General features: G+C 45.6%; 1 protein-coding gene across 2 annotated transcripts in view; it reads left to right on the forward strand.

Annotated features, from left to right (window-relative positions):
• Positions 1 to 26,033, forward strand: part of rlim (ring finger protein, LIM domain interacting) — a 73,773-nt gene that overhangs the window by 39,786 nt on the left and 7,954 nt on the right. For both annotated transcript variants that reach the window (XM_086000446.1, XM_086000437.1), the window contains 2 exons: positions 5,156 to 5,364; positions 12,210 to 12,317. In XM_086000446.1, the coding sequence (XP_085856572.1) occupies positions 5,178 to 5,364; positions 12,210 to 12,317 (295 nt within the window). In that variant the 5' untranslated portion in view covers positions 5,156 to 5,177. The remainder of the gene's footprint in view (positions 1 to 5,155; positions 5,365 to 12,209; positions 12,318 to 26,033) is intronic.

Here is a 26,033-nt window from a genome sequence, read left to right on the forward strand (position 1 = left end):
GAGCTGCCCTCAATAATCCCCTCCTTCAGGAGCCGTTCCACTTCGGTTTTGATGAAAACCCTGTCCCCGGCACTGTATCGCCTGCTCTTTGTGGCGATGGGCTTACAGTCGGGGGTGAGGTTAGCAAACAGTGGGGGGGGTGGGACTCTGAGTGTGGAGAGGTTGCATCTGGTGCGCGGCGGGCAATTTGGAGGCTGCTGGCTGCGGACTGTGAGTGGGGGGAGGGGGCCACCGTATGCCATCGTAACGCTTTTGAGGTGGCACTGGAAATCCAACCCCAGTAGAACGGCAGCGCAGAGGTCGGGCAGGACCAGGAGTTTAAAATTATTGAACACAGTCCCGTCTACTACTAGTGTCACCACGCAGTAGCCGCCAATGTCCGTTGACTGGGACTCGGAGGCCATAGAAATCCGCTGGTGCGCAGGCAGGACTGGGAGAGAGCAACGCCGCACCGTGTCGGGGTGGATGAAGCTCTCTGTGCTCCCGGAGTCAAAAAGGCAGTTTATTGCATGGCCGTTTACCTTAACGTCCATTTTGGACCGAGCTAGTTGGTGCGGTCTCGTTTGGTCCAGCGTCACAGAGGCCAGCGTAGGGGTCGGTGTGTCGCTGCGAGTATCAGATGGGGGGGGGGGGTTGGCGGTCTGCTGCGTCCCGGCTGGTGTCCAAGATGGCGGCGTCCATGATTCCCATGTGGCTGGAGTCGTCCAAAGTGGCTGCTGCTGCGGTGGTTCGCACATGGCTGGGGAGGCCCAAGATGGCGGCTCGCACGGCCCACACGCGGCGCTGCTGGCGTTTGGGGTGGCTTTGGCCTTGCAGACGCTGGCGTAGTGTCCCTTTTTCCCGCAGCCCGAGCAGGTCGCATTCTTCGCCGGGCAGCGCACTCTGGGGTGTTTGGCCTGGCCACAGAAGTAGCATTTCTGGCCTTGGGATACTGCTGTCTGGCTTTGGGACACTGCTGCGGTAGTTGGGCCGTTGTTGGGCTGTGGCTGGGGTGGCACGGTGCTATGGGGCTGTCCTACCGTGTCCCAGGTTGTCGTTCCCCGCGGCGTCCACGGTGCAGAGGAGTAGGCATCCATGCCCCGGAAGGCTGCGTCCAGCGTTAGTGCGATGTCGGAGGCTTTGTCGAGGGTGAGGTCACTCTGCTCCAGCAGTCGCTGTCGGGTGTAGTTGGACCTGTGGCCCGCTACGAAGGCATCCCGGATCAGTTCCTCCGTGTACATAGTGGGCGTTACCGCCTTACACCCATAGGCCCGGCCAAGCACGGACAGTGCTTGGAGGTATTCCTCAGTCGATTCCCCAGGTTGTTGCTTGCGACTCCCCAGAAGGTGCCTAGCGTATACTTCGTTCACAGGGCGCGTGTACTGGGCCTTGAGGAGCTGGAGGGCGGCTGTGTAAGAGGTCGCGTCCCGGATGACTGAGTACACTCGGTGGTTCACCTTGGAGAACAGGACAGACAGTTTGTCCGCATCTGTTTCGACCGCAGTGGAGGCAGTCAGGAATGTCTCGAAGCACGTGAGCCAGTGAGCAAACTTGGTGGAAGCGTCCGCTTCCCGACTGTCCAGGTCCAGGCATGCTGGTGTGAGGATCTTCTCCATTATAAAAAATTTAGTTAATAAAATTGATGCGCCATCAATTACTCAAAAGACTGAGGTTGAGCGAGTAACAATCAGGCTTTTATTAACTAAAGAATGAAGGTCTTGTCTCGAGTGGTCGACCCGTCCAGAATACTAAGGGACTGGGAGGTAGTCACTTATATACCTGGAATAGTGGGAGGAGTCAGCCGAGGCATGTCCAGACCTGTACCTAGTGGAATACACATACAGACACAGACAGGTATGACAGTGGTTTACCACACTGTGCACTTGGTTTTCTTGACTCTGATGTCTCCTGATTTGGCAAACTAAAGCCAGAAAGGAGTCCAAGCTGTGGAATTCTCGACAGAGATGCTTGTTGATGTTGGTGTAAGCTGACTATGTCCCTGTGGAGCGGAGAAGTTTGAAATAGCAGGTCTCCATGGCGAAGGATGAATTAAATTGCAAGCACCTGCTATGAGGTTTTTGAAAAAACATTTTCCAGATAATACCCGTATACTTTGAAAGGAGGAGGTTCCCTCCCTTTCCTCGTGACTGACGAGCCCACACTTCCTGCCTATCTCTACATCTGAGTGGCTAACTCGAGTTATGTGTAGGCCAGACTGGGTAGGGGTAGCAGTTTATCTTCCCTAAACAGCATTATTGGACTGGTTGGGTCTTTGACAATTTGGCAGCTTCTTGTCATTTTTTTCTAGTACTAGGTCGTTAGCCAACCCACGTAAAAACTCCAGAATTAACTGAATTAAATTTCACTATTCCATGGAATCTTTGGAATTCTCTACCCCAGAAGGTAGTGGATGCTCGGATCTCGAGACTGAGATCGATAGTTTTTGGACACTAAAAGAATCGGGATATGGGGATCGGTCGGGAAAGTGGAGTTGCTGTTGAATTTCAGCCATGATCTTATTGAATGGCACAGCAGGCTCAACAGGTTGTATGGGGTCCTCTTATTTCTTATGGTGGGATTTGAGCTCTGGGTTGCTGGTCCAGTACCACGCCCTACCCACAAGTCAGAAGTATATCCCTTCTTTGCAATACTGATGAAAATATCACTGTCTGAGATGCAGTTTTTAAAGGACGAGTTGGCTGCTGCTTCATTTGGAATAAGTTGTATTCTATTAATTATGCAATTATAAAAATTTATCTGTCCTCCATTTAAATGGCTTGAGATGTAGATTCAAAAGAAGTTAGCATGCAATCAAATGTGTCTTTTGAAATACCCAAATGATAATAACTGCAGAATAAATGTATCAAAGTCTGGAATCTGATCCACATTTAATTAATCAGATATTTGGTAGCAGATAAGTGATTACTTGTGCCAGCAGTTTTGTTGTGCTTTGCAGTTGAGGTGTGATACCTCTGAATCCACACGTTCAGGTGTAATGTCTTTGAACAGTGCCACACTGTTCAAAGACTTTTTTTTAAAGCATATAAATGTTCAATATAATTTTATTGACTGTTGGAACCACACCTTTTGGGGAGGGGAAGGGGAATGCAGTGGGATGACGAGCCTTGAACTGGGATCCTTTACTAGCAGTTGTACAGATTTATCTAATTCTCCCTAGATTCTGCATAATTGAAAAGCAGATTGCAGATTATGCAGAAACAAATACCCACTTCACCGGAATTGTAAGAAATGTTAGGAATAAGTAATAGCATGGTTCATTCTCCCCAATCTAGCAACTTTGGCACTGGCCTTGCTCAGCATCCATGGTGTCACCCCTCCTTGTGACTACCTTCTCCAGTGACCCCTCCTTGTGACGACCTTCTCCAGTGCCCCCCTCCTTGTGACGACCTTCTCCAGTGCCCCCCTCCTTATGACGACCTTCTCCAGTGACCCCCCTCCTTGTGACGACCTTCTCCAGTGACCCCTCCTTGTGACGACCTTCTCCAGTAACCCCTCCTTGTGACGACCTTCTCCAGTGACCCCTCCTTGTGACGACCTTTTCCAGTGACCCCTCCTTGTGATGACCTTCTCCAGTGACCCCTCCTTGTGACGACCTTCTCCAGTGTTCCAACACCACCACCCCCCTTCCAGCCCCCACCTCAGCAAACTCTTTGTACCTGTAACTCTAGCTTCTCCTATCTCCTACCCTTCCTTCATTACACCATGCCTTCAGCTGCCTAGACCCCACTGTTTGGATTTCCCTCCCTAACCTCTCCACCTCCCTCATCCTTTTTAAGACCTTCCTTGACTGAGCTTTTTTCCACCCCTCCCAATAGCGCCGCCTTTGGCTTAGTGTCCCTTTTTTTCCCCTTACGCCTCTGTAAAGTAACTCAGGATATTTTCTATGTTAAAGGTGTTACATGAAGCCAGGTAGTAGTAGTATAGGATGCTCACAATAGAGGGGATTGGATTGACGAGATGTGATGTTTTGGGTGCAGTCACGTTGTGTGAAGTGATTTTGCATATCACCAATGCTGTAATGTAAAGACAGCCTGAATTCAGTGACAGGGCCTGGTCTTGACACCAAAGTAAAGTGGCGTGAGACTCCCTGTTGGAAGGAGTCTCACTCTGCTTTGCTTAAGAGTCAGTTCAGGTACTGTATATTTTCAGCATGCACCAGTCACATGCCAAAGTTGCTTAATAGAACAAGATTTAATACTCTGCACACCAAGCAGATACAATGGCAGTGATAGCCTTCATGTTGGCAATTCAATTTCAGAAATAGATTTCAATATCTATGCATAAAAACAATGCTCTTAACTTGCAATATTCAAATTTCAGAAAATAAAAAAATTGCATTTTATAGTGCCTTTCACGACTTCAGAACATCCCAAAGTGCTTCAATGCCAATTAAGTAATTTTGGTATAGTCTCTGTTGTATTGTAGGGGAATGCAACTGTCAGTTTGGACAGGAAGATCCCACAAACAGCAGTGAGTTATATGATCAAATACAGTAAACTCTCGTTTAAACGGCACTTAATCAACCGGAATTCTTTACTAACCGGCAAAATAGATAGCCGGTAATCTTGCCGAATCCATCCATTTTTCGTTTTTCCGAGTTTCCCGCGGTGGCCGAGTTAGTCGCTGGTCTTTATTTTTTTTTTGTTAAAAATTGCCTACCTCTCTGTTATCCAGAATTTTTAATCAACCGGCACCATCCCGGTTCCGTCGGTGCCGGCTACGAAAGAGTTGACTGTATGTTGGTTGAGGGTTAAATGTTGGCTAGGCCACAGGGAGACCCCCCCTGCTCTTTGAATAGTGCCGTGGGGTTGTTTTCATCCACTTGAGATGGCAGACAGGACCTCCGTTTAATGTCTCATCCAAAAAACGGCACTTCCAACAGTGTAGTATTGGACTGAATTGCCATCCTAGATTACGTGCTCCAGTCTCTGGAGTGGGACTCCGAGTCGAGAGATGAGAATACTGTCACTAATCCAAAGCTGGAGTAATAACTGCATTGTTAATACTTGATAGAGATGAACATTTTTATATTTTGAAAGTTACTAGGGAAATGGAGTACTGAAAGGAAAATGTGAAATTGATAGCACTGGGCTCACAATGTATAAAATTAAAATACATATACATTACAACCCTGTTTTCACACCATTTTCTCTAGGTAAAATCTATTTTATCTCATTATGGAAAATGCTGCTAATGAAGACGGTGGAGGAAATGAGCAGGCTGACACTCAGTCTTCTAATGAAGATCAGCGCAGGCGTCAGTCGGACCGCCTGGACCGAGAGGAAGCCTTCTATCATTTTGTCAATAACCTGAATGAAGAGGAGTACAGGCTGATGAGGGATAATAACCTGTTTGGTACACCAGGTGGGCAACCTAATAAAATGAATATCCTTGCTTGTTTTCTGTGAGAGAAAATATGATACAGATAGGAAAACACCAATCGCCATCTCTGCAGATTTTATGCTGTACAGTGGAGCACAGGTAGGATAGATTAAATGAGGTTTTCTTGGAACACACAACGGAGGTTGATTTTCCCCAATTAGTGGCTGTTGTCTTACATTAAGGAGTGGCCAAGTGCAGGCAGATGTTCGTGTTACTGCAGGTAAAATCACTCGACTTCTTTGTCCAGTGTTTTTACTTGTAGTTAACTGGTATTGAGGACAGTGAGCTTTGATGTATGTTTGTGTGTGTGTTCCTTAGTGCAATTGTAGGTGTATTTCTAGAATAGATTCCAGTTTTGAGTGCTGTATGAGTTGTCAAAACTCTGAACCAGCTTATGAGAATTCAGTGAGATGGGGTGTGTAGCTGAGCGAGGTTGGGGCGGGGGGGGGGGTGGGGGCGGGGGTGGGTCCTAGTTTAATTGGAAGTAAAGAAAGACTTGCATTTATATAGCGCCTTACACGGCCACTGGATGTCCCAAAGCACTTTACAGCCAATGAAGTACTTTTTGAAGTGTAGACACTGTTGTAATGTAGGAAATAAGTAATGCAAGTAGAATTGTAGAATACTTAAATTTTGAAGAGGAGCTGGGACTCTGCATTTTATTTTGTCGGCCCACCACCGTGCGAACACACGATGCTGCCATTTTTTTCATAATCACAACAGTGCAGATAGAGGCCATTTCGGCCCATCGAGCCTGCACTGACACATATCCCACCCGATCCCCATAACCCCTACACCAACACATATCCCACCCTATCCCTGTAACCCCACGTATTTAATCCCCCTAACACTAAGGGTCATTTTATCATAGCCAATCAACCTAACCCGCACATCTTTGGACTGTGGGAGGAAACCGGAGCACCCGGAGAAAACCCACGCAAACACGGGGAGAATGTGCAAACTCCACACAGACAGTCGCCCGAGGCCGGATTCGAACCCGGGTCTCTGGCGCTGTGAGGCAACAGTGCTAACCACTATGCCACCGTGCTGCAGAAACGAGCAGATCTCCCATGGCATTGCTCATGGCGAGTTGGAGATTGCCAGGAGGGTAGTACTGATGGACAAAGTTGTATATGACCGCTGGAGAGTTTTTTTTATTGGTTCTGGAAAGTAGTGTTTTTCTTGTACAGGAAACTTTGGTTTATCCGGAGGTTAACTGTCCGGAATGCTCGAGCCACTGGCAAAATTCAGGAGTCGGTTCAGTAAGTTTTTTTTCTTTTCGTTGCTTTTTTTTTTCACCAGTCAGGCTCTGCAAGGTCTAGCTGGAGCTGTTGCTTAGCTACAGAGACGCTTGCAAGCCACGGCCGACTGTTTAGAAGCTGTTGCTAAGCAACAGGGTTTGTTGCTAGATACGGAGCTCAAAAGATTCCGTATGTTTTAACACTAGCGCTGGTTTGTCCGGCAGTTTTGATGGGACGGCAACAACTCCGTCCCGTCGGTGCCGGATAGCACAAAGTTTCCTGTATGCTGTAGATATAAAGAAATAATTTTGTTCACTTCACATGCCACAGCTATGAAAATAAATCTGCAGGTGCCGGGGGAAGAGAGGGAGGGAGGGAAAGGGGAAAGGCTCTTCACTCCAAAACCTGGATATTTGCCCTTCTATGCCTCTGTTGATTTGTGTTTCTGTATTTTTTAATTTGTTTCGTACTGTACACAGGCTCATCACTCACTCACAGAATTAGGCTTAGCGAGTTAGTTGGATGTGGTTAAAACATCTTTTTTTAATTCAGCCACAAATATGGTTTAGTTGAGGGCAGGCCACCATTGCCAGCTAAAATATCAAACCAACAAATAAAAGTTGTATAGCTCCTTACCTAGACTACCAAATAGGCATGGCTGTACTATCTGTTTAAGATAGGGGTTTTAGAGTGAGGAACAATAAATATGGAACTGATGAGCTCAAACAAATATACATAATTTCTTCTGTACAAAATATAGATGATCTGACTACATAAAATACATTACAAAACGCATACATTGAATAATGGTAATTTTTAAGTGCATAGTTTCACTGGGCACACAGCATTGTGCTGCATTTGCTCAATTAACAATGTCATGATTATAATAACTTGCATAGTAATGTTACCTGCAAGTTGTGTTTTTTTACATGAAAACAAAGAGTTACCTGGATGGCTTGGGGATTTCTGGGCTGTGTTCAGTACCTTCCCATTTTCGGACGGGGCAGAGGGGATGCTTAGAAACAGCAAGTCATGGCGAGCTTTGTAAATCTTGCTGTCAATAATTAAACACACATTCTGGGAGTTGTAGGCACAGTGCTTGCACAAATTGACACTGAATTCTGCTACTTTTAATTTGTCACCTAGTTAAGCGCCTTTATTCAGCTGATGATGCCTGTGGAAAGCCCCGTAAACTCGAGTCCTAGGATTGCGAGGGGGCCACAGGACTCTGACAAACACTGACGTTTCAAACGCACAGAGCTGCATCGTTGCCGTGTAAATTTTGCCATTTTTGTATGTCTTGTGTTGCAAGCCATATCCCTATTCCCAATTCTTTTTACTTATTCAGAAAGTGAAATGGCGGTCAAAATCATCTGCAAAAAATATTTGGCTTGATTTTGTTTTGTTTACTTTCTCGTTTCTTTAATTGGTTGCTGACCGCTTACTATTTGTTTTCCATCCATCCCTAATTTTTCATTGGAAGTTTTGGTTCCAATGTTTATGTTCCCTACCTGTTCAGCTCTGATTAGTTGCTGTTTTTGAGCCAATCGGGTGTAAGTGTGACATCGATTTGCATATAGCAGTTTGATGTGCAAAGTGTGTTTGTATATATGTGTGGACATGTATTTCAACTCAAATTTCATTTTCAATATATAGTATTTATTTTATGTAAATATACTGTATTCTTTCATGTATTTAGTTGTAAAATACTACTTCTAAAGTTGAGGATACCCAGCAAGGCCTACCAGCTGGATGTAGGTGTCTTGTATTTAACAGTCCTGGGGACTGCATGGGGCTTATCTGCACTGGGAATCAGTCCTGAGATTTGATAGGACTGGGCAATGGTTCTGGGATCCAGCAGAATTAGAGTATCGGTCATGTAGTTTGGCAGCACTACAGTGGGGGTGGTGGGGGTTTGGTAGGATGGGGAGGGAGGAGTTTGATCTGCCTGAATTACATAGAAACATAGAAGATAGGAGCAGGAGTAGGTCATTCGGCCCCTCGAGCCTGCTCTGCCATTCAATGCGATCATGGCTGATCATCTAAATTCAGTACCCTGTCCCTGCTTTCTCCCCATGTCCCTTGATCACCTTAGCCTTAAGAAATATATCTAACTCCTTCTTGAATATATTTAATGAACTGGCCTCAACTGTCTTCTGTGGTAGAGAATTCCACAGGTTCACCACTCTCTGGATGAAGAAATTCCTCCTCATCTCTGTCCTAAATGGCTTACCCCTTATCCTTAGACTGTGACCCCTGGTTCTGGACTCCCCCACCATCAGGAACATCCTTCCTGCATCTAGTCTGTCTAGTCCTGATGGAATTTTATAATTCTGGCTGAGCTAGTGAATGGAATTGCAGTTTGGCACACTTAAGATTTGTGGTGTCTGTCAAGTGATGAGGGAAGTTTGCTTCTAGGTCTGGCAGCACTGGTTTGTATGTTTCCAAGTGATCTTTGCAAATATTGAAATCACTGTTTTGTGATTGGTTCCCAGGCATATCTTTTTAATGTCTTGCAGCTGTCACACATTAAAATGTTTCTAGCTATCAACAAAACACAGTTAAGGGTAACCAGCCTTTCTAGTTACCTGAAAAGCTTTCAAAATTCAACTTCTATTTTGAAATAAAGTGCTGTGTGTGTGTGTTTCTTTCCTTATGCTCTCTCCCCCCACCTTTTGCCTTTCTATACATGTGCCATTCTGCTTCTCTTTATCTCTGCTTATGTTTTTGTCTCTCTTGCTTCCCTCTGTCTCTGTCCTCGTCTGCCTTCCTCCACAGGGTAACTTTTGGGACACAGGTCAAAAGGGTGATCAGACCAGGGCACAGTTCAACTTTCAGGTGGACTTAGGGATTTGGCCAGGACCACGGGCCAACATTAGAGTGTGGGAGGTGCTCAGAATAAGGCCAGAAAACCAAGGTCCGGTGGGTGGCAGGCGGAGCATAGTATGACTACCTTAGAGCTGTAAAACAGGAGAGAGAGGATTAAAAGCTAAATATGTATGGTAAGTATACATGTAAACTGTCATTTTAATACGACAGCCAGGTGTAAAAGGTTGAAATGGCATTTGCTGGATGCACGGGAAGTGCCATGTCATGCAAAACTTTCTCTCTTGCTCTCTCCCATTCTCTTCTGTTCTGTGTGTGTGTGACCTGTCATGTGCCTGGTCCTGACGGTGAGTGGAAAAGTAATTTTCACTCCTACATCTGTAGAGGAGAACAAATTGACACTGATCTTTGGAATGCAGCAATCCTTACCAAAGATTCTAGTGTTGTTTGAAACGTTCTTGTATTTTCCTCATATGTCTGGTTTGTTGTTGTAAAGTGCAATTTATGTTCATGTGATGGAAGAAACTACAATTGCAAAATCCATAGTTAGTCATAGCACCAAGTTCTGTTTTTTTAATTTGAAGAGGCAGTGTCCTGATTATCCAGAGTGTTGCTTCGATTCCATTTCAAAGCTTTATTGCAAGCTTTCTGATGTGAAACTTACTTTTTAAATCATCATTTTATGCATAAATTAATTCTCCGTGATTTTTGTTGTTGTCATGAACTCCCTCCAGTGTTTGCACACAGACTTTCTCTAAAGTGGGGCGGGAGGGAACGGGGTGGGGATGTTGAGTGTAACAATGAATTGCTGTTTCCAGTCTGTGTTACTCTCGAGCCAGATTGTTGGAAAATGTTGAAATGACTATCTCCATTCTGTGCCTTCTCCTGACATCTGGTGCTAGTTACTTGCAACCTAGAGACTGTGACCCAGTGTCCTATAGCTCTGTGTGACAGCACATAACTATTATTACACTTAAAACAATTCCATTGCAGTTTCTATCGTTTTTACTTTTTATACAGATTAGGCTTTTATTATTTAAAGATATTAAACCACTCTGTTTGAAAATAAAATCCAGTGTAGAGATACTGCATGGGCCAACAGCATTTTCACAGTGGAAGTCCATTTTCTAGAGTGCATTTTACATAGTTACGATAGACTTGGAAAACCTGGGACTGTATTCATGGGAGCAGAAAGGTTTAAGGGGTATCCAAAAGAATTGTTCAAAATTTTGAAAGAATTTAAGAGGCTAAGTAGTGAAGAATTGTATTCATTGGCCAGTGAATCAGTAACACGGGTGCATAAGCTAAGGATTAGTACGAGAACCAGTAGTTAGAAGTGTATTCCCACAAGGGGTTATTACAATATGGAATGCAGTGGCTACTGAAATCTAGTCTTTAGAGAATTTTTAAACTTGGGACGCCTATATTTTCCACCAAGAAGGCTCGGGTCCTGTAGCAGACAAGTATACTTGTTTTTTGCGACTTCCTGTTCTTAAAAGCTAGAAAGTAGAAGGCTGCTCAGCTGCTCCTCTTAGTCTGTTAATCAGAGGGTTCCTACAGAGTGACATTGGTGGAATTCGAACCAATCACCCTCTTGTCACAGATGATCCTTGGTTAGCAGGCTGGAGAGATTCATACATTCGAAGCTTTTTGAAACAAAAGGGTATGGAGAGACTTGAATGACATGAAATGTTCTGGAGTATACATGCTTCACATTTTACTTTATGCTGAATACATTAGTTGTGTCTTGAATAGTAAGTAGGACTGTATTCCCATTATTTGGTTTCGTGGCTGATGTTTAGTGTGTCTGGAGAACATCATTGTGGGTAGCATACACATTATAAACTCAGATTAGAAAAGAGGCAAATATGCCAATTTAGCAAGCTATAAGTCATGAATATTATCAACAGTTGGCTCATGAAAAGCCTTGCTTCCCATCAGGCCATACTTTCAATGGTGATCCTGCGAAAGTAGATCCAGCATTAGCTGAGACTAAGGAACAAGCGTAGGATCTTACTGACCTGTATGGCAGTCTGGCACCTTGTGATGTGATCTCAGAACTTATTCAGAATCATCAGTGGACTTTTCAAAGATGTATAACAATACATGTTTTCCAGCAGATTATAATAATGCAAAGGTTATGGTAAAAATAACTTCCCCTCCCCCCTAAAATGTGATCATAATTGTTTTAAAATGATGTGTATCTGTCACAAAGGCCTAGTAATTAAAGTCAGTACCTGGTGTAGCATGAAACTATGGAGGCCTGGGGGTACCAGTTTTGATTCCCAATCTGCGCCAAATTAGCTGATCTGAGCTGGGGAAATAGTTGGATTGCCGCAATTGGGCCCCAGTGCCCTAGGCTGGAGAGAGGAAATACGTGAGGATCACCCTTCCTGCTTGCTATCCAGTTGTTCTTGTTGGTAAAAGTGCGAGCGTGTGTGGATGTCGGGCTTGGCTGTGGTACCTTCCATAGTTGAATAACCCAATGATGTTGTCCGGGTTCACATGGAGGATTAGTTAGCAGAAGTACAGTTGGGGGAGGGGGCGGTGGGCGTTGTTGGTTCCTGTAGAATTGTATTCTAGCGAGAGTCTGCACCGCCAGCAAGAGAAAATTGGCATTAAAAATTTCACCAAAATGCTATATCAAATGACATTTGCTTCTCGGTGTCTCTGTGACTCCTGTGTCATAAGCTGGTCACCAGAATATTTGTTATAATTAATGGCAATGTTCATGGTGTCTATCCTAATTGTATTTTGAAGGGGAAATTACAGAAGAGGAACTTATCAGGCGTCTACAGCAAGCGAAGGACGGCGCCATTCAGAACAACCCTGATGCTCGGAGGAGTGAAGGTTCTGGTGACAACCGAGGTGAGCAATTAAATAAATGTAGGCCCCACTTGTGTAACAGTGAGATACAGAAGATAAGGTCATTAGCATTTAATTTTAATTATATATAAATTTGAAGCTTTCTCAATTTTCCACTTTTCTGTGCCTCATGAGGTCAAAATATATGTATCCGGCTACAGAATAAACATAAATTAGTGACTTTTTTAAGCTTCCCGATTAGCAATGTAGTTCTGTGGTTCTCTTTTCTTGGATGGACCCATCCAAATGTTCTCCCATCTCTTCCCAGAACCCTCATTCCCTTGTTTTGAAGTGCAGTTTGGACGAATAACTATTTTAACAGTTTCTCTCTTCTGAAATGGCACTTTCATTTGGTGGGCAGCCTTCCAGAGCTTCACACTAGTAGCCATTCTTCTTTTGTCTATGGAGAGTATAAGAGCTGAGGCTTGTTGTGTCACTTGCTCACTGTCCACGTTTGTGCAGTTTCCAACAGGGATAGTGAACCTTGCTATATCTTTGACTTTTGAAATGACTATCCACATTGGCACTGGTGCTCACGGAATAAGGTGCTTCATTTAAGCATCCTCCACACTCCATAGGACCAATGCCTGGCCAGACCGGATGTAGAGAAACCGTGTGTTCCTTCAGCACAGGAAAATCATGACACTGCAGATAGATGCTGCTGCATCCTTTATAGTCCCACCTTAAGCCAATGAGCCTATTTGTTTCCCCCAGTTAACAAGGTTGTGTTGCCTGTCTTTTGTGTGGCGTCTCATACAAGTGGGACAAAACTTGCAGTCTCTCCATAAATAATCCTTGTCGGTTTTAGCTTGGCAATGTTTTTGGGTTTCCAAAACCAGCCAGTCTACATACAGGAAACTCTCGTTTAAACGGCACCTAAATATCCAGAATTCTCTCTTAACCGGCAAAATTCTCACTCCGAAAACAACACCTCAATAACCGGAAATGTTGCCGAGTCCAAGTCTCCCGCGGTGGCCAAGTTAGTCAGTGGGGGTAGTTCTCCAAACTGCCACTACTCGGCTTCTTGGCGCTGTCGGACGTCGGAACACCTCAATACCCCTGTAACAGGAGTCTGACTCTCCCGCGCTGCCGGTTGTCTCTTCTGATCCGCCATTTTACAGGGGTACTGTGTGTCTCCCACGCTGCTGGTAGTCATTGCATTGCATTACCCTCAACTGGCAGTACTGTACTTAATCAAGCATCTTCCACCATCCATTTAACACAACATTCTGTAGGTGAGTACCCAATTACTGTATACTGCACATTTCTTGATTTAAAAAAAAAATTTATTTGTTAAAAGTAGCCTCGGTAGATAACCCTCTCCATCATCCGGAATTTTAGATCAACCGGCAACACGTCTGTGCCGGATCCCAAAGAGATTCCTGTATTCCTTTTCAGGATTTCTCCCAGGAATTTGGTTCTCTGCACCAGTTGGCGAAACCCAAGAACAAATGTTCTAATGTTCAAAAGAACTAATGCTGTCCTTGGAGCGCATGCGAATAAAACAGAAATGAATTAAAAGCTAATTCAAGATGTTAGCCAGTTTACAAGCCAAGTTACAAGCAGTGGTTTATCAGGTCAAAACGCAGCAACCATCAAACAATCACGTTCTCGGATGGCCAAATAGTTTTTTTTTTAAAAACACAAACAAGCGAGTGAACTGAGGGACAAAATTGGCATTTTAGTGCAGAGAATGTTGGGCTAGGCTATTGTCATTCGTATGTATGCTGGTACTGACGCCATCGAAAAGGACTAAGTGCTGTACATTTTTGACGTTTGCCGGAGGCTGACTGTTTAGAATGCATTGGCTCACTCACAATCAGTGATCTGTATGATTTAATGTATAAAAGGCTCGTCACTAAAACATAAAATTGCTGTTTGCCTCGTGTTCTCAAAACACACATGATGATCAATTGCATCATATGTCCCATGCTATTTAGCACAAAATTGAGGGAGGAAATACCCAAAGAAAGATGGCAACTCCTAGTTGAGAGTCACCAGTCTTCTTGTATCTTGCCACTCCAGCCAAGCTACATTAAAGATTCACCAGCTTTTCCTGTGGCTCTACAGACTCTTTGGCACCTATCAGTGCTGATGACACATCAGCAATTGATACCTGGTAGTAAAACTATATTTAGCAGTGGAATTTCCCTCTGATTCTTGTCACACCCAGAAACATATCACCAGGCCTCAGCAGTACCAGAAACCTTTCATGCTGCTCACCCACCTGGATAGTCCAAATCCAGTATAAAACAAAAATATCCGGCTCTGGAGTGAGTAAGGGACATGCCCCAACTAAGACAGATAAAGAAAGTATCTCTAAATCTGGGATGTCCAAATAATGGGTTATATGTGGCTCAGTGGGTAGCACCCTTGCCCCCGAGTCAGAAGGTTGCGGGTTCTTTTTTTTAATTCGTTTTATGGGATCAGGCTGTCGCTGGCAATGCCAGCATTTATTGCCCATCCCTAGTTGCCCTTGAGAAGGTGGTGGTGAGCCGCCGCCTTGAACTGCTGCAGTCCGTGTGGTGATGGTAGTCCCACAGTGCTGTTAGGTAGGGAGTTCCAGGATTTTGACCCAGCGATGATGAAGGATCGGTGATATACTTCTAAGTCAGGATGGTGTGTGACTTGGAGGTGGTGGTGTTCCCATGCACCTGCTGCCCATGTCCTTCTAGGTGGAAGAGGTCGCGGGTTTGGGAGGTGCTGTCGAAGAAGCCTTGGCGAATTCCTGCAGTTCATCTTGTAGATGGTACACACTGCAGCCACGGTCCACTGGTGGTGGAGGGAGTGACTGTTTAAGGTGGTGGATGGGGTGCCAATCAAGCTGGCTGCTTTGACCTGGATGGAGTGTTGTTGGAGCTGCACTCATCCAGGCAAGTGGAGAGTATTCCATCCCTCTCCTTACTTGTGCCTTGTAGCTGGTGGAAAGGCTTTGGGGAGTCAGGAGATGAGACACTCGCCGCAGAATACCTAGCCTCTGACCTGCTCTTGTTGCCACAGTATTTGTGGCTGGTCCAGTTAAGTTTCTGGTCAATGGTGACCCCCCCCCCCCAAGGATGTTGATAGTGGGGGATTCGGCGATGGTAATGCCATTGAATGTCAAGGGGAGGTGGTTAGACTCTCGCTTGTTGGAGATAATCATTGCCTGGCACTTCTGTGGCGCGAATGTTACCTGCCACTTAGCCCAAGCCTGAACGTCGTCCAGGTCTTGTTGCATGCGGGCATGGACTGCTTCATTATCTATGGAGTTGCGAATGGCGCTGAACACTGTGCAGTCATCAGCGAACATCCCCATTTCTGACCTTATGTTGGAGGGAAGGTCATTGATGAAGCAGCTGAAGAGGTTGGACCTAGGACACTGCCCTGAGGAACTCCTGCAGCGATATCCTGGGGCTGTTATGATTGACCTTCAACCACCACAGCCATCTTCCTTTGTGCTAGGTATGACTCCAGCCAGTGGAGTGGTCGCCCCCTGATTCCCATTGACTTCAGTTTTACTAGGGCTCCTTGATGCCAGTCCCATTCCAGAGACTTGAGCACAAAAATCTAGGCTGACACTGTGCTGAGGGAGTGCTGCACTGTTGGATGTGCCGTCTTTCGGATGAGACATTAAACCGAGGCCCCGTCTGCCCTCTCAGGTGGACGTCAAAGATCCCACGGCACTAATTTGAAGAGGAGCCAGGGGAGTTATCCCTGGTGTCCTGGCCAATATTTATCCCTCAATCAACATCACAAACAGATTATCTGGTCATTATCACATTGCTGTTTGTGGGAGCTTGCTGTGTGCAAATTGGCTGCCGTGTTTCCTACATTACAACAGTGACTACACTTCAAAAAGTACTTCATTGGCTGTAAAGCGCTTTGGGACGTGGTGAAAGGTGCTATATAAATGCAAGTCTTTCTTTTTGTATGGCTTGATAATTTGGCCCTCAAAGACCAGGCAATTCAGTTCTATTTGTGCTTGTACTTCTTTGAATTTTGTAGGTCAAGAGACTTGGAAGGGACTGTTCTTGGCACTCTTGCTTCATTAGTGGATAAATCCTATATCAGAAAGCCAAGATCTGTTAGTATCCACAGCTTGAGATATATTCTCAATATTATGCACTTAAACAGCCCACAAAGATACAAAACGTTTGAAGATGCCTGCTGTAAACTAATATGACGATATTCCCTTTTGCTAATATGTGCTTCCCGTAACAACCGACTTCACACATCTTTCAGAGCTCCTCTGTCGCCCTTTCCTGGACTGGCTGCTCAAGCTCCTGCTGCTGCACCCAATCATGTGAGATCTTCACCTCCCTACAGCTGTTTCTCAGATCATCTCCCTTATCTTCACTGATCGCGTGGATTTATCTTTCTCCCTCCTCTGACTCCCTTAACTTCGCTGCTCTTGGCCCTTGGGCTTCATTCCCAGTGCTACTCTCTCATCTGCTAATATACCGGATCAGCTGCTGTGCTCTGCTAACACCCAGGACCACGACGCACCTCCACTGAACTCTTGGATCAACTTCTGTTGATTTCTTGTCAACTCTCCACTTCTCGTCCCTCTGATTCCACTGGACAACTGATACTCTGCCCCTCGAACTCCTCCTGGATCCACTTGCACTCTACAACTGTCTCCGAATCTGGACACTGGTTTGTGGATGGTCCAAGCTGACTCCACCCTGTCGACAAGTCAACTTTATTCCTTCTCATTGTCTCCTCCCTGTTCTGTTGATGACTAGTATGCCTCTCTGAATATCTGCTCTGCCTATATAACCTGAAACCCCTTTACGTCCATTTGAATGCACATTTTTGAAATAAACGGACAATCACAGACAAGGCCAGCCCTGATCACTTCCTTGTAACCTTCACCACTCACATCTACAATTTTAAAGGGGTTGCAGGAACAGAGAGACCCGGGGATGTGCATACATAAATATTTGTAGGTGGAAGGACAATTTGAATCTGTATGGGAAGAACTGAGAAATACCATGGGGCAGAAAACATTAGTGGGAGTGGTATACAGACCCCCAAACAGTTGAATGGCGGAGCAGGCTTGAGGGGCTGAATGGCCTACTCCTGCTCCTATCTTCTATGTTGCTATGTTGAGAAGGTGGCTTTGCCCTCTTTGAGCTCATCTTATTGAGATCCACAACCTGCTCACTTGACCCCATTCCCACTAAACTCCTGACCAGCCAACTTTCCTTCCTGGCCCCCATGCTAGCTGATATTGTAAATGGTTCCCTTTCCTCCAGTACTATCCACTTTGTTTCAAACCTGGTGTCAACTCCCCCCTCCCCCCCCCCCCCCCCCCCCCCCTCAAAAAACCATCTAGTCCCCCTGTAAGGATTTCGGGGGCTTCGTTTAAACTGGTTTAAGGTAATCTACCTGGCCAGCAGTCTTTTTGCTGCTGCACTCTAAACCAATTTACAAACAGCGGTTTCGAATCGCTACCCCTCCTTTAGTTCTGAGTGGAGGAACTTATAATTAATGATATTAAAACGGAACACGTGGTTTGGATGAGAGAAAATTATCAAGCTTTATTAACTAAAAGAAACTACAATCACAATATCAAACTATCCCACACGAACACAGTAAAATTGTAAAACTATATATCAAGGGGGTACACACGGCAAAAACGAGGGGTACAATGGCTACAATGTTATTTAAACAATCTTAGCAATTCCCTTAAATCACCATTCCCCCTTAACTCCTGCTAGGTTGCCTTGTTGAGAGTCAGAAAATCTCTGCTCACATGGTCCAGCGAAGAGAGAGAAGAGAGCTCACCTTATCATCCCAGGAAGTCAAGAGAAAGAGCTGGCTTCAGCATCTATCTTTATACCTGGTGAGCCCCCCTGCCGTTCTGCCTTGCAGGCTGTGTGCAAAATTTCCCTGTGATAGGCTAACTCAAAGTGGTTAGATTGAGTTAATGTGATTTTCAGAGCTCCCTGTGCTGAAACAAAAGAGACTGCACTGCTCTATTGTCCAGTACTGGGGTGATTTAAAATCCATTTAAAGTTAACGCTTCCCATTCAAGGTGCAAACGTCTCTTCTACAGTTTCAGGTGTATCTAAACAAATGCTAATAGCATTCAGTTGCTTTGTAAACAAAGCATTGTCCTTTGTCTTCATTGAACCTTACTTCCAGACACAGAAAACTGCATTCCAAACCTCTTGTCATTCGGCCATGTGGTGTGACAGCCATTTTATCTTTGGAAACTTAAAAGCACCTCGCTCAGGGATCCTTTAATCAAAAAAATGAATCTTCATAACTGTAAATTATTGCGAATTCTTACAGTCCGCCCTTGGATACTTCCAGCTTGCTTGTAGTATCCTCTTGAAGAAATGAGCAATGATTTCTGACCCCCCACAAACAACCATCCCCTGTATTTACCTAATAGCTATCTGCCACTGATCCCCGTCCCATCTATTCCCCTTAAATTCAAGAAAAAAACCATGGTACGGTGGGCATCTTACAGATACTTCAGTTTTCACTAAGGGGTCTCATACCCCTACACGCTTGTAAAATTATACAGTGTAAACTAAATTTACAATCACTTTTTTTTACATCATAAGTTATTACAAAATGTTGCAATCTTAGTTACACAATGTACTCAAAAATTATCGCAAGCACGGAGAGGGTCCTACGCCTCTGCTCAACTTGGAGTTGTCACAAACTGGTCCCAAGCACGGAGAGGACCTCACGCCTCTGCTCAACTTGGGGCTGCAACACAAAATACAAAAAATCATTAAACAACATGCTTAAATGAACCCCGATCATCACGTGCCGATGATGGGTCGCGAAATTCGAGTGGGCATTGCTCCTCCCACTCGGGCAGTAAAAGTACCTTCCACCCCCCTTTGATCAGCTTAAACTTTAAAACAGGCAGAATGGATTTAGCGACCAGCCTGCTCCGACAGCCCCGAGCCGTTCCCTTGTCCTTTTGTGGAGGCGGGGTACCCCTCACGTTTAAAATTACCGTGGCACAGACCGAGACCGGGGAGTATGGGATCTCATGACTCCCAGTCCCTCCCCCTCCCGTCTTCCCTCGACTGGCTGCAGAAAATGATGGGTGCCTGTGTGGCGGCACTCTCTGGCCCCACACTGATCCGGCCACCCACTCATCCTTCCCAGCCACACTTATCCTCTTGCCCGTGGGCCCCCGGGTGAGTTCCTCCCTCCCCCGACCGCACCCACGCGACTCTTGGGTCTTTCCCTCCTCTATACAATCATTCCCGGGCCATCACCACCCACCCCCGGGGAACGTGTCCCTATGACCAGGCGCCTGCGCTTCCCCATCGTGACTCCTCAACAGTGAGGTCCCCCACACGTGAACTTCGGTCAGGATAGTGCTGGGTTGGGGGCCATGCCCCACCCAGCTGGGGCCATCTCCTCCCCGTAGGAGGAGTAGGCACGTTCCTCCGGACTCGGTCCGGCTTTTCCCCGAAGATCACTGCGGGGTCTCCTGGATTCGTCCAGTGGCAAGGTGATCCCCAACATTCCGTATCTTCATTCGATGTCCAGCTCAGGCTGGGCGAACATGGCTGCTTCATTTTCCAATCTCCTGTAAAACTTAAAAGGGACATGCAGCCAGGTCTCACTGACCTGCTGCCTTAGGTGGAGACATGGTCGGGTCCCTCGACCTCAGACCAAAATACAAACATTTGGCACACATGTAAATTTAAACTCTTTAAACATACTTAACAAACTAGTTAAATCAACTTAAAATACACCTTAAAGCAAGCTAATACACACACATAGTTATAATACAAATGCCGCCCGTCTCCGGACGGCCCGTCTAATCTCTGGCACTGTCGCAGATTGCCGCTGGCTGCAGCGAAGCTGGTCTGCCTCCTGTCTCTGGTCCCCCGCAGCTTATGGCTGTTGAGTGGGGGCCTCTGTTCTCTGGCTTTTCCCTGGCTCGGGAAACCGTCCTACTCCACTGTAAAGTGGGTGACCATGCTTTCTTAGGCTGGGGCACCCGCTGAGACCTTCTGAGGGGTGTCTCTCTGGGGGAAACTTTGGCTGGCAGACCCTGAGCTTGAGTCACAGCCCCAGCTGGCTGGGAACCTTCTCCCCCATGTCCAAATAGCCCGCACTGTATAATGTACCTGGCAGCCTGCCGGTGCAAATCTCTCTCTGGGTTTGTCTGCTCTTCCCTGCCCACTCCTGCGCTGGGGGCAGGTACACTCTCACCACCCGCTGCTGGTGGCTGGAAATTTTCCTCCCCATGTTTAAAACCTGGTGTCAGCTCCCTCCCTGTGTCTCCTACCACCCCATTGTCCACCCCTCCTTGCTGCCAGAGCTCCTCAAAACCCGGAGCTGTGGGCTGCTGTCTTGGGATCTCTAATTCCCAATCCAGCACCGTTCTGGGTGTTGCCTGTGGGATGGTTCTACTTGGGCTGCCAGTAAAGTCTGGCTGACCTGCCTTCAGGCTGATCATGCAAATCATCCCCTTAGATGCATTTAAAGCCATGTTAAGGCTTTCTATCTCTGCCCTACAGGGGCCATGATCTGCTTCCTCAAACCTTGGGGCGCAGGCCAGCTTATAAGCTGCCTTTGCTTCCCTTAACCTTTCCTCCTGCTCTCTCTTCACAACCTTCCTAACCCAGCCACCTATACCCCGATAGGGCAGCCTACACGCTGCTGCTAACATCCGCAGGGCTACCCACATACTGCAAACAATGAGAGAATCAAGAGCTGATGCTTTCACCAGATCCAGACCACTTATAAAATCAAAAACTGCCTCCACTCCTGGCTGGCTCGCCATTGTAAGGATTTCGGGGGCTTCGTTTAAACTGGTTTAAGGTAATCTACCTGGCCAGCAGTCTTTTTGCTGCTGCACTCTAAACCAATTTCGCTACCCCTCCTTTAGTTCTGAGTGGAGGAACTTATAATTAATGATATTAAAACGGAACACGTGGTTTGGATGAGAGAAAATTATCAAGCTTTATTAACTAAAAGAAACTACAATCACAATATCAAACTATCCCACACGAACACAGTAAAATTGTAAAACTATATATCAAGGGGGTACACACGGCAAAAACGAGGGATACAATGGCTACAATGTATTTAAACAATCTTAGCAATTCCCTTAAATCACCATCCCCCCTTAACTCCTGCTAGGTTGCCTTGTTGAGAGTCAGAAAATCTCTGCTCACATGGTCCAGCGACGAGAGAGAGAGAGCTCACCTTATCGTCCCAGGAAGTCAAGAGCCAAGAGCCAAGAGCCCAGAGTCAAGAGAGCGAGCTGGCTGCTCAGCCCTTTTTTTTTATACCTGGTGAGCCCCTCACATCCGTGCCTTGCAAGGGCTGTGTGCAAAATTAACCCCAAAGCTGTGATAGGCTAACTCAAAGTGGTTAGATTGAGTTAATGTGATTTTCAGAGCTCCCTTTGCTGAAACAAAAGGGAGGTACATCTGCTCTATAGTCCAGTACTGGGTGATTGGAAACCCATTCAAGATGTTAACGCTTCCCATTCAAGGTGCAAACGTCTCTTCTGCAGTTTCAGGTGTATACAAACAAATGCTAATAGCATTCAGTTGCTTTGTAAACAAAGCATTGTCCTTTGTCTTCATTGAACCTTACTTCCAGACACAGAAAGCTGCATTCCAAACCTCTTTTGTCTCGGCCATGTGGTGAGACAGCCATTTTATCCCTGGAAATTTAAAAAGCACATTGCCCAGGGATACTTTAATCAAAAACATGAATCTTCAGAACTGTAAATCATTGCGAATTCTTACACCCCCACCCCCCTTGTCCTTGCTAACTACTGCCGCATCTCCAACCTCCCTTTCCATTCCCAAGTCCTTGAGTGTGTTTTCAGCTCCCAAATTAATTTACAATGTTGCGATCAACCGTGTTAAAGGTTGCAGAGAGGACCGGGAGGAAAAATGCCCCTTGGCCAGAGATGAGGCCATTTGTGACTTTGATTAGGGCCATTTCAGTGCTTTGGCAGGGATGGAAACTTGATTGGAGAGATTCAAACATAGAGTTGCAGGAAAGCAGGGCATAGATTTGGGAGACAACATGTTCAAAGACTTCAGAGAGAAAAGCTCAGAAAAAGACTGGCTTCTGCATCTGGTATTTTGTACTTTCCAGAAAGCGTGAATGGATGGTAAACTACATTTAGTACTTGACTTCAGGGTTCTAAACTAAGTCCTCGGACAAAAATTCAAGAAGGTTACAGTTCTTGAGATTATTCAAGCAATAGGAGACTGGCTAGCAGCTGTGGATGTGAAAGATAACTAATTTTATATCGCTATTTAGGAATGTCCTTGGAGATTCTGGTTCAGTTTCAAAAGACAAAGCTGTCGGTATAAGGACATGCCATTTGGCGCCTCATTGGCACCTAAGGTTTTACAAAGTGCCTGTCTGTACTCACAAACACATCAAGGATGCCCACGTTGATCTGCATTGGATGACAGATTCATCAGAGTCCCGCTAGCATGACCATGGAGCAGGTAATCAGTACAGTCCAGGAGTTGGGTTCATAGTCAATTAATGTTCTTGAGAGCATTATGCTGAACTAGCTGGCTGTTTTGTGCTACTCCGATTTGCCTTTCTTTTTCGTGAGACAATGGTTTCAATGAAAAGTGGCCTACAGATATTTGGCCGCCATCTTTGTGGTTCTCAAACCTTGTTTGTGAGATTCCTTCAATTGAAACTGCTCAGCCAGTGATCGCTTCTTTCTCAACAGGTAAGGATTGACCAGGCCTTTGCTCTTGACCTTGCATAGTGTCTGGATGGGCTGCCCATTTATAGGGGGATTGGGCTTGTAGCAGATGAACAACAGAAATGTCCATCTAGCACATCAAACACTTGGAATTTAGAATGATCAAGATGACTCTGGGACATTTCCAGGTCTTAATCCAAGGTAAATTAATATATGTATGACTGGACAATATCACAACATCAGCAAATGGGGTAGGGCGTCTCAAAATCCCTGTCAGAATGCGAACTACAAAATATTAAATGTGACGGGTTAAATTTCTTGCTACCTTGTAGTTTATCAGCTAGTAGATTTAGTGAAATATAAACAGATAATACTGGAAATATTCAGGTTGGGCAGCATCGACGGAGAGGAAGAGTTAACGTTTCAGGTCTGTGACCTTTCGTCAGAACTGGAAAATGTTAGAGATGTAACAGGTTTTAAGCAAGTACAGAGGCAGTAAAAAAGGGGGAGGGGAGGAGGCAAGAACAAAAGGAAAAGTCTGTGATAGGTTGGAAGGCAGGAGTGATTTAAATGACAAAAAGGATGAACGTGCAAGACAAAAAGGGGTGGAAATGGGACAAGTAAAGAAACAAAAGATGGGTCTAGAGCTGTAAATGGCAACAGCAGAACCATTACCAGCACCTGCTGTCTGAAATGCTGGGAGGGGAGGGGAAGATGTGTTTGGAGGTGGCGGAGGATGATTGTTGAATGTGGATCTGGCGGGGTGGAAGGTGAGGACAAGGGGAACCCTCCCCTCCGCTTTCAGCATTCCGAAAGGACCGTTCCTTCCGCAGCATCCTGATCCATTCTTCCAACACCCGCTCCCCTTCCTCCGCCACCTTTCCATGCAAACGCAGGAGATGCAACACCTGCTCTTGCACCTCCTCCCTTCCTGCCATCCAAGGCCCCAAACAATCCTTCCAGGTGGTACTTCCAGTTTAGTATACTGTATTCACTACTCATGATGTGGTTTCCTACATTGGGGAGACCAAAAGCAGATTGGATGATCACTTTCCTGAGCACCTCCATTTAGTCCACAAGCGTGACCCTGAGCTTCCGGTTGCCTGTCATTTTAATTGTCCACCCCAATCCCACTCTGACCTCAGCCTCCTACATTGTTCCATTGAAGTTCAACGGAAGCTTGAGGAACAGCACCTCATCTTTCGATTAGGCACTTCACAGCCTTCCGGACTTAACATAGAGTTCAACAATTTCAGATCATAACCACTGCGCTCATTTTCTCAGACAGCAGCTGCTGGTAATGGTTCTGCTGTTGCCACTTACAGCCCCTCTGGACCCATCTTTTGTTTCTTTACTTGTCCCATTGCCACCCCTTTTTTGCCGTGCATTGTCATCCCTTTTGTCATTTAAATCACTCCTATTTCCACCCTATCACAGACTTTCCCTTTTGTCTTTCCTCCCCCCGTTTCCCCCCCCCCGCCTTCCCTGCCTCTGTACTTACTTAAAACCTATTGCCACTCTTACAACTCCATTTAATGTTTTTCAGTTCTAACAAAAAGTCAGAGATCTGAAACCTTAATTGTGTTTCTCTCTCCACAGGTGTGCTGCCTGACCTGAGTGTTTCCAGCATCTGCAGTATTTTGCATTTTTTATTTGTAGATTTAGTGAACTGCAAGCAGTAGATTAGTAGTATTCTGTACGATAGCAAAATACTGCAGATGTTGGAAATCCGAAATAACAACAGAAAATGCTGGAAAAACTCAGCAGGTCAGGCAACATCCGTGGAGAGAAATTTGAGTTGACGTTTCGGGTTGGACCCTTCTTCAAAACTGGGGTTTGAAGAAGGGTCCAACCCGAAACGTCAACTCAAATTTCTCTCCACGGATGTTGCCTGACCTGCTGAGTTTTTCCAGCATTTTCTGTTGTTATAGTAGTATTCTGTTTGGTATTCTACCCAAGAGAACATTTGGACTAGTTTGGAGTTGCTGCTGGAAGTTGCTTCCCAGTTTTATTTAGGCCAAGAAATTGCCCCACTGTTCATTGTTGCTATGCTAATCTAACGGGAGGCGTATTATTTCTCAGCTGCTCAGAATTCCCAAGTTACTATGCCTCATAAACCAATTTCTAAAGTATCCTGTGGTGCAAAGGCCCAAGGCAAATAGCTAACCAAATAGCAGATGGCCAAAATGGTAGAATGCAGTCTGCCTATTGATTATCCTGCAGAGAAGTACCCCAAGGACCTGTGTAAAGGCCCTAGTCAATGGCTGCTTTTTGGGTATTTCTCAATCAGATTCAAATTGGTGTTCATAAGGCAGGTCTGATCAAGATTAGTGTCTTGATTTGATATCTTTGACAGTTCTGTCTTTTAGCTGGTATTATGTTGTTCTGTAAGGCCCTTCACACTAGCATTTCTCTCCACCCCCCCCCCCCCCCCCCCCCACCACCACCACCACCCCCCAGCATCCCACGGTGCGCAGGGTCATAGATTTTTGGAATTGGGACTTTGCTGGTTGATCAGTTTGAGGTTAGCTTCAGCATTAAGCACAAGGTTTCCCATAAACTAAGCACAAGGTTTCCCATAAACAGGCATTTCAAAATTGGGAGGTTTTGATAAATTGGGGCAAAAAACCTTACACTGAGCATTGACTATAACTAGAGGGCATAGAAGGAATGAAGGGGAATTTTTTTTTTAATGTACACAGAGGATTGTTAATACATGGAATGTCTGAACATTGGGGAATTCATAGAGAAAGAGAAATGTTTGATGGAAAAATTGAAGACCTTGGAAAAAGGGAATGGAACGAAATGGATAGCTCTATCAGAGCATTTGCACAGATGCAATGAGTCAAACTGCCTCATTTTCTGCTATGAGTCTATGGGGGAAAAATTCGGTTGGTTGCGCCACCCATTAGCGCCTAGAGGTCGAGAAGTGGGACGCTAACCAACTAGCGCCCGGGCGCAGCGAACCCTGCGCCTCTTCCCAAATTGAGCGGATATTTAGCGCCGGCGCGAAACCGTAGCGCCCGTTCACCGGCGCACGCAGATCATGATGGCATTTC

Source organism: Somniosus microcephalus, chromosome 1 (assembly GCF_052327205.1).
Source record: "Somniosus microcephalus isolate GS21.2 chromosome 1, FLI_Smic_1.0, whole genome shotgun sequence".
Taxonomy (NCBI): domain Eukaryota; kingdom Metazoa; phylum Chordata; class Chondrichthyes; order Squaliformes; family Somniosidae; genus Somniosus; species Somniosus microcephalus.